The following is an 18,090-nucleotide window of genomic DNA, read 5'->3' as shown; positions in this document are numbered from 1 at the left end:
TATCCTCTGCCCCTAAATTCCAGTTACTGAAGTCCTGTGAAGTGTGCTTTTGTGCTTCACACGTGCCTGCTGTATTGTCAGCCTAAAAATGAAAACCTTGAACCTGTTGGACAGCCAGCTCCAGTCCAGTCCAGTCCAGCTCCGGCGTGGCCTCCTCAGGTTTATTCTGACGCCACTGCATGCTAAGTCCTGTGTTTGGTGTTGAGGGTGCCGAGTCAAAATGAAGAACGGACTCGCGGCGCTACTGTTTGACTTGATAGTAGTTATACGGTTACCATGTGTCTAGAGGAAGATACTTGTTGCCTCCAAAGTCACTCTAAGGGTGGGGCTGATGGATTGACTCAGTCAGAGCCAGCTCCCTTCTTCCCCATAGTACCCCCCTCCCCCACTTTGGGGGGGAGAGCGTGCCCAGACTTTGGGGCAGTGGTCGATATCAGATGTTCTCCCTTCGTGTCCTTCCCAGAGCTACTTACAGCTGCCTGTAAGTATCAATTGATTCTCAAGTGATAATATTGAGGAAAACCCATTAGGGAGGGCTTGAATTGCTTGTCTTAGAGGAACACGCCTGGGACTCCCAGGAGGAGATGGAGCCGTGCTCTGAGGCCTGAGACCTATCTGGGAGAATGACGTTGGGCAGTGGATCCATTGAGCAGTGCTTTTAGGCAGTGCCCAGTAGTAATCACACCCCCATCTCTCTAATGGTGCTCCTCAGCACACCCCTTCGGAGAGGTGCTGGGCCTAGACTTGGGAAGACCCAAGTTCAAATCTGGCCTTTAGGCACTAGCTGGGTGGCAACTGGGTGAGGGCCAGATGGCCTTACCTCTTCCTGTTTTCTCACCTATAAAATGGGACTAATGATAGCACCAGCCCAATGAGTTTGTTGTGAAAGCTCAAATGAGATATTTGTAAAGCATGTGGCCCCGTGCCCAGCACCCAAGTGGGTGCTTAATAAATTCTTATATCCTTCCTATATATGAGGTATGTATATGTAATAGGACACAGGTTCGTTATTGTACTGACAGTAATGGAGCTATCGGGATGTGGATGTTGATTTCTTAACTTTCAGGGATACTGGAAAATGGCTTTTTTAATTAAAAATGGCCTCCTTGCCTAAGTCAGTGTTCTCTCCTGAGCTAACTACTAACTAGAATTTATTCTATCTGTTCATTCGTGGTTTGGTCCTGAGTAATTATACTTTTTTCTTTGCCTCAACATCCTCATATAAGGATGGGACAGAAATGTTTAAATCGAAGGTTGTCTTAGTCTTTAAAAAAACAAATGGGAGCCCATGTGTGCAATAATATTCATGGCATCGTTTTTGTTGTCACCAAAAACTATAAACTAAGGGAAAAACCATCACTTGAGATAATTTAAGAAATTGTGATATTGAATATAATGAAATATTATTATGCTATGAGAAATGATAGATGATATGGATTCAGAGACTGGAGAAAATTTGTATAAACTGTTGCAGAGAAAGTGAGCAGAACCAAGGGAATAGTTTATACAATGGCTACACCATTATGCAGGAAAAAGAACTTTGAACATCTTAAGGTCCCTTATGAAAGCCATCAGCCACCATGATTCCAGAGGGCCAGGAATGAGACATCCTCCCCACCTCCCGGCAGAGAGGGGATGGCTTAGAGATGTGGTCAGAATGTTGTCATGTCTTCCTTGATGACGCTTCCTTTATACAGGGGAGGAGTTTTGGGTTATTTGGATTCTTTGGGGAGGGGAGGGTTGAGACTAAGGCAGAGAGGGTGGTTAGTGAGAATGATGACAACAAAAGAAGACAAGAAATAAGAATGTCCCAGGTGGATTTTTTTAAATGCACAAAAGACAACAGAAGGATTTTCATAGAGAAGCATAGACAGTCAGGACAACTTTGAAACGAATGTGTTGAATCTATTACATTCTTTTAAAAATTAAAACTATGGGGGGCAGCTGGGTAGCTCAGTGGATTGAGAGCCAGGCCTAGAGACAGGAGGTCCTAGGTTCAAATCTGGTCTCAGACCCTGGGCAGTTGTGTGACCCTGGGCAAGTCACTTGACCCCCATTGCCTAGCCCTTACCACTCTTCTGCCTTGGAGCCAATACACAGTATTGACTCCAAGATGGAAGGTGAGGGTTTAAAAAAAAAAATTAAAACTATGTGTGACAGAAATGAGCATTTTCAGAGACAGTCTTTTTGTTTCTTTTATGGGAATATTCTTGTTGGCTGGCATTTGTTAAATTTAGAATATCCTAAAACATCTGGTAAACATGATGTTGTCCTAGTGAAGTAGCTTTTAATACCAAGGGTATTACATTGAACAAAACGAATACTCCAGAAAATGCTTTTGCACAGACACATGGGTGGGAAATAGAAGCAGCTTAGAAAGAAACCTCACTGGGTCCCTCTGGGTACTAGGAGAGACTGCTTTGAATTGTGCACTCTCTGAATTTCAGGATCAGCGTCTCCTGCCTGTTTCCTGCTTCCTGGCATTTTAGCATCTCTCCAGTGGGATGCCCTCGAATTCTGAACACCAATCTGCGCCAAATTGTTGTTGTTGGCATCCTGGCTGCCACTGTTTCTTTGCTGTATTTCTCTGTCATCATAATACGACATAAGTATGGGCGTTTGTCCCGGGATAAGAAGTTTCACAGGTAAGAGCCTTTATGGTGGGATATAAAGATCTCACTTCATGGCCGAAAAGGGCTTTGGGTTCAGGATACGACATGACTTGGATTCCTTACTAAGACAGCTTGGCCCAGGAAAGTAGGATGACCCCAAGCAGCTTATTATGCTATCTGCATCCCCTAGTTATGCCCAAGAGATCATTTAAACCAGACTTCAGTTGTGGCCCACAGCTGTGTTTTTTATTGAAGTTGACATTTTACTGAATTTGAAAGCAGGTTTCATCCTGTGGAACTTCAAGTGGTCAAGACCAATTTTTTTTTTTTAGTAGTGACATGTCTGGTTTTCTGTTGACTCTTGAATTATTTGACTATGTAAGAATTTTGTAGTGATATTACTGCACAGCTTAGAAGTTCGTTGGGACTTTGCTATTTCTAGAACATTCTTTACGAGATTTAAGATACACCGTTTGAGATCCAAAGTATCGGGTGATTTTTCTCCTGCTAGGTACCTGGCCCGAGTGACTGACATTGAAGCTACTGACACCAACAACCCCCACATCAATTATGGCGTCGTCGTGGACTGTGGGAGCAGCGGATCCCGGATTTTTGTCTATTGCTGGCCTCGGCACAATGGCAATCCACACGATCTGTTAGATATCAGACAAATGAGGGACAAAAACCGAAAGCCAGTCGTCATGAAAATAAAACCAGGTATGTGGGTGGTAAACCGTCTCCTCACATCTTTTGGAAGGTCTTGGTCTTTCTTCATCTCCACTAATACCTCTCAGTGCCTCTGGTCCGGGCTTCTGTAATCTCATCCCAGCCGAGGGTTCTTGCTCACTGGTGTGAGCCTCGTCTTCCTCAAGCCCTTTTTTCATGAGACGTTTTTAAAATTACTTTATGTGAGGTACCAGACACTTCTTCCCACTGTAACTTTCCAGACTTAGCCCCTGCTTCTCCTCTGCGTAACCCCGGCCTTCCGAAAGGCTAGCCTGTCTTTTAAACCTGCTCTTCATGCCTGCATTTCCCTTGGATTTGGGGGTCCTGCTGCTGCTTCTCTCTGGGGGCGGACAAGGCCATCTTGCCAGACCCGTCTCCAGCTTCCCTCTTTGCCAAGGGGCCCTTCTGACCTCCCAGCTTTGCAATGCCTGGACATTCCTAAGCAGTAACAGCCACAAGGACAACCTCTTGGGCCTCTCGCAGCTCTCATCGAGGGTCTGCTCGTCCCACCTTAGCTCAGGTTCTCAGCCTTCCTCTCATGTCTGCCTCATTCCCAGCTGAATTAGAAGGTCACAGAGAACAAGGGCTCTGGCTTGTGCCGGCTTGTTTTCACACTGCCTCAGAACCTGGCACACAGGAGCTATCCAGTCACAGAGGATTTGGCTGTTTGTTATCCATCCCTCTATTGTTAAGGACAAACGGAAATTTCAAACACTTGAAAAAATCTGGTCTGATCCTAGGAAATGTAAGATTAAGATGAATGGCCAGTAACTCCCAAGTATTATATTTTGTAAGATTTATTAATAATCAATCACCTGAAGTAGAAAGAAAATAAACTAAAAAAAATAGAAGTTCAAAAAATGTGTGTGGTTCTCTTGCCTGGCATAAAGCCAGCTTTCCCAGTCGTGATCAGGGGAAAAGAGAACGAGAGGCGGGGCTACATCACAATGTATCCTTCCTGTGTTAGCACGTAGGTAAACACATAAAAAGTCCTGGGAAGCAAAACTGGAATTATACAGAAGCATTGGTCATTTCCCAGCTTGCTTCTGCTTTCAGTACTTCAAGAGGTGTCTTCGTGTTCAGTTAGATGGTTAATGATATGATAGGGTCGGCCGTCGAGCCTAGGAGAGGGACCTGCATGTTTCTGTTTTGCGAAAAAGTTGATCCTCTCCAAGCCGGATGGTCCATGAGAGTTAAAATGGGCTTCATCTACTGGATGGCGTAAAGTCATCATTTATTTTGTTTTGACTATAGGCTGGTTCTTGAAAGGGGAAAGCAATTTTATATTATCCTTCTGCGTCACAAACTTAAAACTGTCCAAGCAAGTTTAGCAGCCAGCATACTCCCTCCCCCACCCCCAATTTGCTATCTGCTATTGATTGCATAATAAGCTGGGCCCTGGACCTGTGATTTCATTACCCTAGGGAACTTCCATTGGAGAAACTCCCTCCAGCAACCACTGTGTGCCAGGGCCCAAGGGTACAGACAAAACCAAAGCCTGCCCTCAGTGTTTATAGTCTATCCGGTAGACAAAATGTCCCTATGTAGAGTAGACACAAAAGCAATAACAGATCGTTTTGTGCTGAGGCCCCAGCAGCAGGGCTTGTCTCAAGAAAGGTGACACAAAACTGAAGGAAGCCAGGGACCCTTCAGCGGAGAAGGAATGTTGTGTGGGAATGCGAAGAATGTATGATAAGGTTGAAAAGGTATGTTAAAAACCAGAATTTCTCCCCATTCCTCCCCCCTACTTTTAATTTCCTGGTATTGTGTTACAGTGTTCAAGGACTTCAGTTGAGGCAACAAATATTCTTTTCTTTAAAATTGTATTTATTTATTTAGAATATTTATCCATGGTTACATGATTTTACCCACCCCTCTTCCCTCCTGGAGCTGACAAGCAATTCCACTTGGCTGTATGTGACAAATATTCTTTACCCCATGTAACAGATGTGACCTGTGATGCTCAGTGCTTCTGGAGAAGGCCTGTCCAATGAGTCCAAGGTGGTAACAGACCTCCCCATTGCCTCCTGTTCCTGATGGAACATGGATTTCAAAGTTATTGTGTATGTGTGTGTGAAAATCACAGTAACAGTCTGTGTATTAAAGACAACAAGGCCTTTCCCTTATCTTGACTTTAAGAAAAAAACAGAAGAAATACTTAATACCTAAAATACTTAAATACTTGTACAAAATACCTAAAATACTTGTACAAAAATATTCATGGCTGCCTTCTTTGTGGTGGCAAAAAAATGGAAAATAAAGAGGTGCCTTTCGATTGGGGAATGGCTGAACACGTTGTGGAATCTGTTGGTGATGGAATACTATTGCATCCAAAGGAATAATGAACTGGAGGGATTCCATGTGAACTGAAACGACCTCCAGGAATTGATGCAGAGTGAAAGGAGCAGAACCAGGAGAACATTGTACACAGAGACGGATACACTGTGGTACAATTGAATGCAATAGACTTTTCTACTAGCAACAATGCAGTGATCTAGGACAATACTGGGGAACTTATGAGAAAGAACATTATCCACATCCAGAGAAAGAACTATGAGAGCAGAAACACAGAAGAAAAACATAAGATCGATCTCATGGTTGGATGGGGATATGATTGGGGTTTGGGCATTAAAAGATCACTATTGCAAATATGAATAATCTGGAAATGGGTTTTGAACAATGAAACATGTGTAACATAATGGAATTGCTTATCAGCCCCAGGAGGCAGAAGGGAAGAAGAGTGGGAAAAATCATGAATCATGTAACCATGGAAAATATTCTAATTGGGGGGAAAAAAAGAAAGAAAAGAAAAGGTTCCCCTGGCTTCTAAACATGTCTGAGTTTTCATCCCTTCTCCTCCTCTTTCTTCTCTTTTATTGCTCTTTGGTCCAGAGATCCAGATCTGCCTTAATTTTGCATCCTGGCTTGAATTAATCTTCAGATCTTTCATATCAGGATTCAAATGTTTTGAGAACCAAGTAGAATTTAATCGAATTGTCTTCACAAAGAATAGAGGAGGAGGAAATGTTAAAGCAGTAAAAACATTGGTAAAATGGCTGTGCCTTTAGATAGGCATCATTGTCAGGGTTTTTTTTTATTTTAATTTTTGATTTCAAACATTGTTCCTTGGTTACAAAAATCCTTTTCTTTTCCTCCCTCCCCTTGGCAGCTGTGGAAAATAGATTGGAAAGGGAGGGTGAGTGGAAATTGGTAGATTGATTAGAAGACTATTGCAATAATCCAGGCTAAAAGCAATGATAACTTATGTTAGTGGGGAGAAAGGGATGGATGGAAGAGATGTTGTTGAGTGAGAAATAACAAAGTTTGGCACCTGATGTGTTATATGAGACTCAGGGAGACACATGCACACACAAAGGCACTCAAGTTGGTGTATGGATCTCGGAATCCTATACATAGAGATTATAAGTGAGCCCGTGGGAGCTGGTGTGATCACTCCGTTAAGAGTGCAGAAAGAGCTTTGGGTTCCTTCCATAGTCAGGGTATGACAGAAATGAATGGTGAATCCAAAACAAGATCTCAAATGCCCTTCATCCAACTTGTGCTGAGAATCCATTCTACAAGATGCCCCTCAAGGGGACCTTCCAGCTTTGGTTAAAGACTTCAAGTATGGGGGAAGCCATGTGTTCCTAAGACGTCTTTTGTCTCGTTCCCTTTTGGAAGAGCTTAAGTTGTTGGGGAACTTTTTCCTAGCGGCATTTCACCTACAGCAGTGTCCTGGAGCCCGAGCCTCCACCCAGAGCATCCTGATGCGGTTTGGGGGTTCTTGGCTCTGACGGCACCTGCTGCCCGTGGAGGTAGTGTGGTCTTCTGGATAAGACAGCAGCCTACAAGTGGAGGCTGTGCTTGCAGTGCCCGTTCTGGATAACTAGCTGTGACCACGGGCAAGTCACATAAGCCCTCCTTGCTCGTCTGTGCATGAGGGCATTGGGAACAATGATGTCTCAGATCCCTTCTGGTTTGGACACCGTGATTCGATTGTGGTTGTCCAACTCTTAGTGATCCCATTTGGAGTTTCCTTGGCAGAGATATAGGGGTGGCTTAACATTTTCTGCTCCAGCTCATTTTCTAGATGAGGAAACTGAGACCAGCAGGGTGATCTAACTTGTCCAGGGGCCTGTAGCTAGGAGGTGTCTGAGGCCCAATTTGAACTCCAGAGTAGGAGTCTTCCTGACTCCAGGCCTAATAATATCCACTGTGCCATTGAGCTGCCCACTGTGATTTTAAGTGACTCTTGTAAAGAAATGGATTTTTGCAAGCAGACTGTTAGGAGATAAGCCTGTCTACTGGAAAGCTTGCAGAATGGCCATACCAAAAGAGAAGATCCTCTCAGCTGGGATTTCCGCTGCTCACTGTTTCCCGTTTTTCCAGGCATATCAGAGTTTGCTACCTCACCAGAAAAAGTCAGCGATTATATTTCTCCACTTCTGAGTTTTGCTGCAGAACACGTGCCTCGGGCAAAACACAAAGAGACCCCTCTCTATATCCTCTGTACAGCTGGGATGAGAATCCTGCCAGAAAGGTAACGCTTGGTGTCAGAGTGTGTGCTGGGGATGAGCAGAAGGGAGGGGAGGGGATGTAAAAATGTATTTTTTAAACATTCGTGGGAAATGTTTGCATTCTCATATAGAAAAAGAGGGACGGAAGTTTAATAAGGGATGGGGGCAGAAAGTTTGTTTTGGTTAATGGAAAGTGAAATTAAAAAAAATATGCCTCTTACCCTGTTTTGCTTTGGGAAATTTGGATACTGAACATCTGTCTGTCACTGTAGTACAATGAAGGTCTACCTAAAAATTCTAATCTCAAAGAGCATTCAATTGGATTATTTTTATCTATCAGTATTTACTTTTAGAACCTTTGGTCTAGATTGTTCTGTTCTGGATTTTAATTTAATAGAGAATCACCAGAACTGTTGAAAGTTCTGAATATATTTGTGTTGGCAGACTTGAGGGTGGTCTTGACAACCATCTCGAGGGGAAATGTTAGCAGTCTTCAGGTGTTTGAAGGGGGGGATGCATTGGAAGGGGTTTAGATTGGTTTTGTTGGGCCTCAGAACCGGCCCTAGGAGTCCCCGAGCAGCAATGTCAGAGTAAAGGACAAAGTTGGTAGTGACAGGAGCTGCCCTTCATCAGGTGGGCAGGGAACTCTTCCCTTGGGGCCTCGGATGAAGGCAGGGGCTGGCCTCAGTGGCCTTCCTGAGACATTGTGGGTGTCTGGTGTGGGCTGTGCCCTGAGCCTGACTCTTACCACATTTTCTGGGTTCTCTTTTCAGTCAGCAAAAAGCCATATTGGAAGATCTTCTGACAGACGTCCCACTACACTTTGACTTTCTGTTCTCCAGCTCTCACGCTGAGGTTATTTCAGGGAAGCAAGAAGGTCAGTGCTGGACCGCTTCATGATCTCTTTGTTCCTGTCTGAGCTCATTTACTGCTTCATTGTAGGCCCTGAATGTCGCCTGGGAGCCAGATTTACTTGGTGACTCTCAGTCATGGGAAATGTTTCATTTCTTTCCACACAGGAATCATTTAAGAAATAGATTTCAAGTTGATTTGAACAAAAGTATGAGCTGCAGCTTCCCAGACTGATGATGGACAATTATCCCAGGTTTTCTGGAGCCTCCCAGAATGGCAGCTTTTGAGGGAGAGGCTGGATCATTGGAACAGAAACAACCACTCTCAGCTTTTTGGAGAAATAGGAAAAATGTTATCTTAGAATGAAATGGAGTGGTGAACAGTGGGAATACGATATTTTATAGACCTCTTGACTGAACCCAGAGGGGATAGCAGATGGGTTGCTAGAAACTGAGGTTGAAGGGTTGGCTTGTGGCTGTCATAGATTATGTCTACAATTATAATTTGTTCTATTAATCCCTCTTAGTATGTCCCACATTGACATTTAGGCCCATCATTACTATATTTTCCTCTTAAGAACCAGAGTTCCCAAGTCCATGTTCCTGAATTGAACAAACACTAAAAAAACAGAATGTTCTTTTCCATGTAAAAAATTAGACTAGAAAAAGAATGATGGTAAAACTGCAGATCTCTATTTTGAACCTTTTGCTTTGAAGAAAACTTAATAGCTTTACCCCTTAATTTTTATAGCTATCTTGCTTGTCAATATTTCCTTTGATCTTCCTTCTCTTCTCTTCTATGCCCTTTCTTAGTAACAAATCTAAAACAGAAGGGCAAGGGCTAGGCAAATGCAATTAGGTGACTTGCTTAGGGTCACACAACTAGGAAGCATCTGAGGCCAGATTTGAACCCAAGTCATCCCAACTCCAGGCCTATCCCTCTATCCATTGTGTGACCTTGTTGTCCCTTAAAGATTTTTGGGGGGTGGTGAATTAGTCATGCTCAACTCTTTGCAACTCCATTTGGGGTTTTCTTGACAAAGATCTTGGCGTGGTTTGCCATTTCCTTCTCCAGCTCATTTTATAGATGAGGAAACTGAGGCATACAAGGTTAAGTTACCTCTCTAGGTCCACTTAGCTAGTAAATGTCTGAATCAGGATTTGAACTCAGGTCCTCCTAACTCCAGGACTCACTATCCACTGTGCCACCTTGCCTGGGCTTTCAATGCATTTTTTTTAAAGCTTCAATGACCCTTTTTTTCTTCTTTTAACAACACTGTGGCTAGTGCCTTCCCTCCCTTCCCCACTCATGTTACTTTTGAAGGGAAATATAATTTTTATCATAAAGAACTTCTTTTTCCAAATTCATATGTGAAGGAATTAATGCCCTTAAAAGGAAAGAATGTGATTAAAAACAGGAGCCTCTTAATATTAAAAAAAAAACCACAACTTAATTTTGGTTATTCTTAGTTCTCTTAATGTCATGCTACACCAATACTTCATGGTGGTGTGGAGGGAACCCTGCATTCACAAGGCTAGTCAAGGTCCTGAGAGGTTGGGGTCAGGCCCAGGGACAGATGACAACAGGAGCTGTTGGCCCCCGGCATGAGGGATGCCCATTCCCAGCCTGCATCTGAGGAGGAAGGGGGAAGCACACACTCCCCAAAGCCCCTGTCCTTTGAGTCCTGAGGTCATGGCACCCCATCAGGACTAAGCAGGCTTGCCTGAAATGGCTGAAATCCTCTCTTGAAGACTTGTGGGATAAGGGGGTTCTCAGGTATTTGATCACAGACTTCCAGGTCACTGCCACTCATCTGTCAATTAATCACAAACTACCACAAGGAGTGTTCGGTGCTATTTGCACATTTTGCTTTACTCTTCATTTGTTTAGTTCCTAACTCCTGACCAATAAGAGATGACTGGTGTTAAATTTTAATTGTGGTTGGACTCTGAATATTTATATAGGTGGTCGCCAGGGATTTAATTTCTAAATCCCAAAATGAATTACTAAAGAAAATGGAATTTATGGTAGTTTATTTACAATAGAGGGAAGATATTAAGGAATGAGAGAGAGAGAGAGACAACTCTGGCTTCCTCTAAGCCAAGTAGAAATTCTAAGGCCCTAATCAGGGAAAAAAAGTCTCAAGATGATTACTAAGTCAGCCTTTCACTCACTAAAGCAGTCTGAGGTCTCCTGCACGAGCTCCTCCAGGGTCAAGTTCTTTTCCAGTCTCTCCTCAAGTGTCTGTCCTCCAGTCCAACTCCGAGTCAGAGTTCTTCCATCTAACTCGAATCTTGATTCGAATATCTTCTTCTGGCCTCTGATCCTCTTTTTAAAGACCTTTTTCTCTTGTGTCACCTCCCCTACATTTCACGTTTACCAATCACAGCAGACACCCCTCTCCAGGACTGCCCACTCTTTAGTTCACACCTTTGGTTAGATTATACCTTTTTGTGTTACTTAATACCTTTTTGTAGTTAAAATGGGCAGATCTACATAAAATATTGAGTTATCACCTTTTGGAGATTAAAACCTAAAAATAGATTGTGGATTACAATTTTATCTTCACAATAAAGGAAGAGCTAAGTATCTTCATTGTTATAATCAGGAGATAGCTAAATCCAATCTTCACACTGGAATTTGCATGAGGCTTTAAAACTTGCAAAATATTCTTACTTACATTACCTTGTTTGAGCACTACTGCTGGAGAGGCTACCAGTATCATTGTCCCCATTTTATGGATGAGGAAACTGAGGCTTGAAGAACTTAAGAAATTTGCCCATGGTCACACTCTAGTAAGTGTTGGAGGCAGGTGTCCTTGGTCCCGAAGCCAGCAGTATCCCTTGTGCTGTGGAACTGCTCTAGCTTTTTTGGCCTCTTCCTGGAGGCCACCCAGATAACTTCATACATAACATACATCAGTAACTATTTGATCCATTAACAAAATCGAGTTTTCATCCTGAAAGTGCTTCTAAGATGATTATTCGTTCACATTAAGACAGGATAAAACATCAGCACTGCAAATAGAACTTGACCTTGATTTACATTTGCACATCAGATTTAAAATTTGGTCATTGTCTTTTTCTTGCTCTTTGAAATGTCCCTAGGCGTCTACGCTTGGATTGGCATCAACTTTGTGCTTGGGCGGTTTGAGCATATCGAAGATGGTAAGTGTGGTCGCGAAAACCCAAATCATAGGGCTGCTTGGGTGGAAATGAGAATGGTTTCTATTGAGTAAAAAGCTTTTTAAAAATTGGGAGTTGGTCCAAATCCACTCTGAATTAATCATGACTACAAAATGGGTCTCTTGAGAAGATCCCACCTCCAGGGGATAGTGTGTCCCCAGGAAGGTCTCCTGCATGTTTTCCAGATGACGAGGCAGTGGTGGAGGTGAACATTCCTGGTGCTGAAAGCCAAGCAGCCATTGTCCGCAAAAGGACAGCAGGCATTCTGGACATGGGCGGAGTGTCTACCCAGATAGCGTATGAAGTCCCCCAAAGTGTAAGCTTTGCCTCCTCACAGCAGGTTATTATCTGTACACATTTCCTTCTTTTTGGTTTGCTTTTTCATTTCATGTGTCTCCGTCCACTTTTGTTTTCTGAGTCTTAAAGCATCGTTCCTGGCATGATTGGGAGCGCGTGGCACAGCTCGGCTAAGTTGGGGGCTTTGGGTCAGTGAGGGAAGTTGCTGTTTTGTTAACATTTGTTAAAGTCTTTGTTTGGATATTTTGTTGTCGTAGCCTTCGATTAATTTTATTCAACGGGTACTTAAAGCTTTTTTCTTAAACGCCACAATAAAACAAGTCATGACGAATTTAATCCAATAACAGGAATAGGAAAAGATTAGTATTCGTTGTGCCGTAGACAACTTCTTGCTTCTCAGAAGAGGCTTAGGGTGTCCGTCAGGGCTCGAGAAGGTCTTAATGTTTGGTTTGCAGCCGCTTTCCACTCTGTTCCCATCTCTTGTGGCTCTCTGGGTCGCTGCTGGCTGCTTTCCCATCGAGCAGCAAAATAGCAGGGGGCTGAGCCCTGGCCAGGCAGGAGGAAACCTGCTTCTGTTTTCAGATGGGGACTGAAGAGCTGCCCAGTGTGGCAGCTGAACGTGTCTGACTATAAATGAGGAGGATAACATAGACGGTCTTTTCTTAGTGGTTAACCCGTCATACGTTTGAGCTTCTGAGTGAAAAATGCCAGAGAAATCCAGGTGGCATCGGGCGGCCCTTCCCTCCGTCCCTAGCCGAGCCTTCCTTGTTTTGAGACTGCAGATTTCTGAATGTGCGTGTGTACACGCGTGTGCCCACGGACCAGGCCACCGACTCTCCCAGCAGCGTTGGGCTGCGGTTCCCCAGATCCTGCTTCGTCCGTTGGATGCGGGGGGCTGCAATGTCGCCCCGGGAAGGCAGAAAGCCCAGGAGCCATTTGTTCTGACGGAGAGGCCTCTAGAGCCAGCCAACAACAAGACAAAGCGCTCTGTGCTGTTCGCTTGGCTTCGGCGGTGCCGTGGGGGTAAGACTTTCTCTAATCCTTGTGCTTCCAGGAAGAAGTGGCCAAAAATTTACTTGCTGAATTCAACCTGGGCTGTGACGTCCATCGGACTGAGCACGTGTACAGAGTGTACGTGGCCACGTTCCTTGGCTTTGGTGGCAATGCAGCTCGGCAGAGATATGAAGACAGTCTGTTTACCCACACCATGCAGAAGAACAGGTATGAGACCCCGGGCTCAGCAGTCACGTCAGACCCACGAACCCGGCCCTTTGGTCATTAAGAAATAGCAGCAGGGCTGCTCAGGGAATTAGGAGCCAGACCTAGAAACGGGAGGTCCTGGATTCAAATCCGGCCTCAGACACTTCCTACCTGTGTGGCCCTGGGCAAGTCACTTGACCCCCATTGCCTGGCCCTTACTGCTCTTTTGCCTTGGAACTAGCACAGAGTGTTGATTCTAAGAGGGAAGTTTAAGGATTTAAAAAATAAAATACCCGGCCAAAGAGGAAGCCTCACTGAACAGAATGGAGCACTGTGATCTCATTTCTAGGGACGCGCCATCCACCTGCATCCTTTCTTGTGGGCACGCTGAGAGCCTGAAGTAGTCCCCAGGATGAGGTTCTACTGAACTGTTTGTCTCCTGGTTGTCCGTGTGCTCCAGGCTCGGTCTGCCTCCCCCCCCCGGCCCCTCCCCCCCCCATATGGATCTGTAAGCCCAGAGCAGATGGGTGACTGCGCCCGCCCTGTAGGCACTGGTCCCTCGGGCACCCCAGAGTAGCACCCTCATGGATCCCCAGCTGTTCTCTGCCACGAACACGCTTTAGCCTCATTCTCTGGGAAAGCTCCATCGGAGCACGGAGGCGGCATTTGGTTCCGAGGCGGTGCCAGCTGGGCTGAAGGAGCTTCAAGGAAGGGTCTGAGGTCTTCCCTCTGCTTTCTCAGGGCCAGCCCAGCTAAGGCTGTTGGGGGCCTGGCCGTGAGGCAGCGAGCTCTTCGCCACCCTCAGCCACGTCGTGGGCCGCCCCCTTCTGAGCCTGTGCTGGTTCTGCGCCGGGATGGTAAAAAGGACCATTTCTATAAACGCTATAGCATCTGCCCCAACTTTGGCATTCTAAACCAGGTGGAATCCTGGCCAAAGAGCTGTCCGCCCTGCCCTTACCACTGACTAGAGGCCAAGAGGGGAGGGAGCTTGACCCGGTTCTGACTCTATTTATCTTGGTAAGATCAGTCCAGTTTGGCGATCAGAGGCCTCATCTGCTAGACTTGAACACGAGCCCTTTAAAGACGCCTCTTTTGCCTTGGAAGTGTGCTTGGTCTCTGTTCTGTGTCTTCTGAAGCAAACTGGGGGATCCAGGAGGCTTCTTTAGCGTCCTCGGTTTCTCCCGTGTGTGCCTGAGATGAACGTGAGCCCTCCCAGGCGTGTGGCAGCCGGGTTTGGTTTCCTCATTATTGACCAGCAGGCACGTTGGCTGGGGAAGTTGTAACGAGGGGCTTCTGGAAGCCCCTCAGCGACAGGGACTTTTTCCGAGTGTTTGGTGAGAGCTGAGCCCCTCGGTGCCCCCTGGCCTCCTTTTTGTAGATGTGACCCAGTGTAGACGCTCCAGCTGAGGTCCTCCGTGCCCCCAAGTGATGGGAGGAGGCCCCAGGGTGTCATTCGTGATAGAGGGGTCCTTCCCTTTTTCTTATCACCCCTTCTTCCAGCATCATTCTTAAATGCTCCAGGCGGTATGATAGAATCAGTGTTAGACTTGGAGTCAGGAAAACCTGAGTTCAAATCCCACTCAAACACTTTTGACAGTAAACATGTATGAAGCACCTACGACATGCCGAGCACTGAGAATGAGGCAAAAGACAGTTTCTACCGTCTAGCTTTGTGATCCTGGGAAAGTTACTTTACCTCTGAGTTTCCTCATCTGTAAATGGAGCATCAAGTGAGAGAGCCGACACGTAAAGCGCTTTCTGACCTGTTTACATGCCAGCTGTCCGGCTCTAAGAGGGTCACTCAGTAAGATTTTTGTAAACTTGATGTGCTTCCCCTCCCTCTCTGTTATGAGGTGGTGACGCTCAGAATCTCCCACCGTCCTCCGTAAGATTTCACAAATGAGTTTATACCCATAACCGGGGTTGCCAGCAGCTGCCTTATCTGTCTCTTGGGCAAAGAGATCCAGTATCTTGTGGCTGAGGCCCGTGGCAGGCCAGAGGGAGATGCAGGAGAGGGCGGGAATGGTGGCAGAGCGAGGTTCTAGATTTGGGAGGGAGACGGCTGGGGTCCGTGGCCCCAGGGGCCGGGCTGAGCAGGCCAAGAAGTGGAGCCCCCTCTTCCTCGGAGCCTAAGGGGGAAGGAGGAGAAGATGCCTTTTCTTTTTCCCTTTAGTGGGGTCTTTTCTGGATCTCCAGTTTGTCCTTGACGACACAGGTGTCCGAACCGTGTTAGTTGGACAGAGCTTGAAGTCTCGCAGAGATTTGATTGCTTGGCTATAGACCAGATGCTGCTGCTCCAGAAGGCGGTTTTCGCATCAGCTGGGGGGAGGGAAGCGCTGGGCTCTTGGATGGGAAGCGAGCACCCCTCTTTACTCGCTGGGGAGTGCCTGGCCCGTAGCCACTAGGAAGACATGCTGTTTTATTCATCTATTCCAGAATCATTTCTGGGACAGCTTGTAAAAGCAGCGCTGCGTCCATGTGAGTTTTCGTTCTTGGTCACAATTGTGCAGATTTCATCGTGCCGTGTTCCCTGTTACAGGCTCCTGAGTAAGCAGACGGGTCTCACTTCTGACACTCCATATCTGGACCCTTGCCTACCCTTAGACATTCAGGACGAAATTCAGCAGAATGGGCAAACCATGTACCTGCGCGGAACTGGAGACTTCACGCTGTGCCGGAAGACTCTCCAGCCTTTCATGAACAAGACAAACGAGACTCAGACTTCCCTCAATGGGGTCTATCAGCCTCCGGTTCATTTCCAGAACAGCGAATTCTATGGCTTTTCGGAATTCTACTATTGCACTGAGGACGTGTTAAGAATGGGGGGAGATTACAATGCTGCTAAGTTTATTAAAGCTGCCAAGGTAATGGATTTCAGAAGGGGCATGTTGTCTGGATTGGGGGGATGGCAGCCAGCTGGCACTGGGCTCCTGCTGCTGCCGCCTAGGTCTGTGGAGGTCAGCCAGGAGAGCAGGGGCAGAACAGCAGCTCAGTGGGCATTCCTGCCATTGAAAACGCCACCTGTGGTGCCCAGGAAGCCTCGGGGGAGACCTGGCAGAGGACGAGGGAGGGTGTGCTCCTGGGGCGACCTGAGAGAGTCAGAAACCAGCTGGAAGAGATGGCTCTTGAACATGCGGAGCAGTCAAGAGAACGTGGACTGGGTCTGCTGATTTAAGTGCCTGCCCTGCGTGCACAGCGAGGCCTCGGCTGCAGGGCCCAGAGCGGAGGCCTGGTCTAGCTTTGGCAGCCAGGTGTCAGTAACGGAGTCTTTCTTATGGCTTTCCTTTAGGATTATTGTGCAACCAGGTGGTCCATCTTGCGGGAACGCTTTGACCAAGGACTCTATGCCTCTCATGCCGACCTGCACAGGCTGAAGTGAGTCGAGGAAAGAGGAAGAAAAGGTGGGATGGGGTGGAGAAAAGCCCAAGCATAGACATGGGAAGGCTTTTTGGTGGAGCTTCCCTTCGGGGGACCTGCTTGGAATGAGGGCTGCCCATCCCGGCAGGGCCTGGCAGGGCCCTGCTTCTAGGGGCATTCTCCAGGCGGCTGGATGCCCCTCAGCGGGGCTGCTTCCATAGCCGGCCTCCACCACGACACAGGGTCCAGGCGCAAAGTCTGTGACGAGTTGTGCACTAACCTGGGGAGTATCTACACCTTCTGGGCAGATATAACCTGTGGACTCTCCAGATTACAACCATCCCTTAGGATAGTTTTGGGTTTCATGGTTTAGAAGCAGCCCCTTGAGGCCCGGCCAGAGGGCAGGCCCCGTAGAGCAGGCCCCCAGGCTTCTCCCTAGTTGTTTCTTTTTTTTCCTTGATAGTTGTTTCTTGTTGCTGAGAAACCCAACTTAATTTTTGTTTCCTCCTCTGACTTGTAGATATCAGTGCTTTAAATCTGCCTGGATGTATGAGGTGTTTCACAGGGGCTTCTCATTTCCAGTGAATTATAGCAATTTAAAGACGGCCCTGCAGGTCTATGACAAGGAAGTGCAGTGGACTCTGGGAGCCATCCTGTACAGAACCCGGTTCCTACCTTTGAGGTACGGAGGCTCCTTGGAACACGGGAGGGCTGGGCTTGACGGTGGGGCGCATGAGAGCCCATGCTGGCCTGTGGCTGGCTCTAGGCAGGGTTCAGCAATGATGGGCCTTTGATAGGGGCCTCCTGCTCTCCTGTCTGGGCACTTCGGACCCCTGCTTTGTTCCCCTTGTGTCCTCGAGGCCTCACCTGCTGGCTGGGGTTGGCTGATGAGCCACAGTCTCTGGCGTGGGGTCAGTAGGCTATTGCAGTGCCTGCCTCCAGGCCCCATGGAGTGAATTCAGGCAGACCAGTTGGATGGGCAACGCCAGGTTTCCTTGTTTTGGTTGGCTCAGACCTCCAAGATCACCATCCTTTGGGGGATGCAGGATCTCTCCCCCGGCTCCCTTCCTCCCCTGCTTCCCTGGGCTCTGGGCCTGCTCACCTTCACTCCTTCTGCCTGACCCCCTCAGTGTCAGATGGGCCACGGGGCTTGAGGAAGCCGGGCTGCCGTTGTCCCTCAGGGTGGCCCGAGGGAGCGCTGGGACTCCTGTGGTCGTGGCCTTCACTCCTCACAGCTGAGAGCTGATGACGGGGAAACGGGCCCAGCTGCTGCCTCTGACACGGCCTGCAAAGACGGGGGAGGCGTCTGCTCTGAGTCAAGTACTGTTCTGGGTGCTAGGCCCT

At 46.9% G+C, this 18,090-nt stretch overlaps 1 protein-coding gene across 2 annotated transcripts in view; it reads left to right on the top strand.

The window, feature by feature from the left end:
- The window catches only part of LOC100021277 (ectonucleoside triphosphate diphosphohydrolase 4), a 30,652-nt gene that overhangs the window by 9,064 nt on the left and 3,498 nt on the right, over positions 1-18,090 (top strand). The window contains exons 3-12 of one of the 2 annotated variants that reach the window (XM_007477831.3): positions 2,448-2,645; positions 3,124-3,329; positions 7,728-7,878; positions 8,629-8,732; positions 11,815-11,874; positions 12,078-12,232; positions 13,244-13,410; positions 15,929-16,253; positions 16,679-16,764; positions 17,267-17,428. In XM_007477831.3, the coding sequence (XP_007477893.1) occupies positions 2,448-2,645; positions 3,124-3,329; positions 7,728-7,878; positions 8,629-8,732; positions 11,815-11,874; positions 12,078-12,232; positions 13,244-13,410; positions 15,929-16,253; positions 16,679-16,764; positions 17,267-17,428 (1,614 nt within the window). The remainder of the gene's footprint in view (positions 1-2,447; positions 2,646-3,123; positions 3,330-7,727; positions 7,879-8,628; positions 8,733-11,814; positions 11,875-12,077; positions 12,233-13,243; positions 13,411-15,928; positions 16,254-16,678; positions 16,765-17,266; positions 17,429-18,090) is intronic. The other variant, XM_007477832.3, reaches the window with a different exon arrangement.

Source organism: Monodelphis domestica, chromosome 1, assembly GCF_027887165.1.
Source record: "Monodelphis domestica isolate mMonDom1 chromosome 1, mMonDom1.pri, whole genome shotgun sequence".
Taxonomy (NCBI): Eukaryota; Metazoa; Chordata; class Mammalia; order Didelphimorphia; family Didelphidae; genus Monodelphis; species Monodelphis domestica.
The sequence above is the reverse complement of the archived record's forward strand: the minus strand, read 5'-3'. Positions and strand labels throughout refer to the sequence as shown.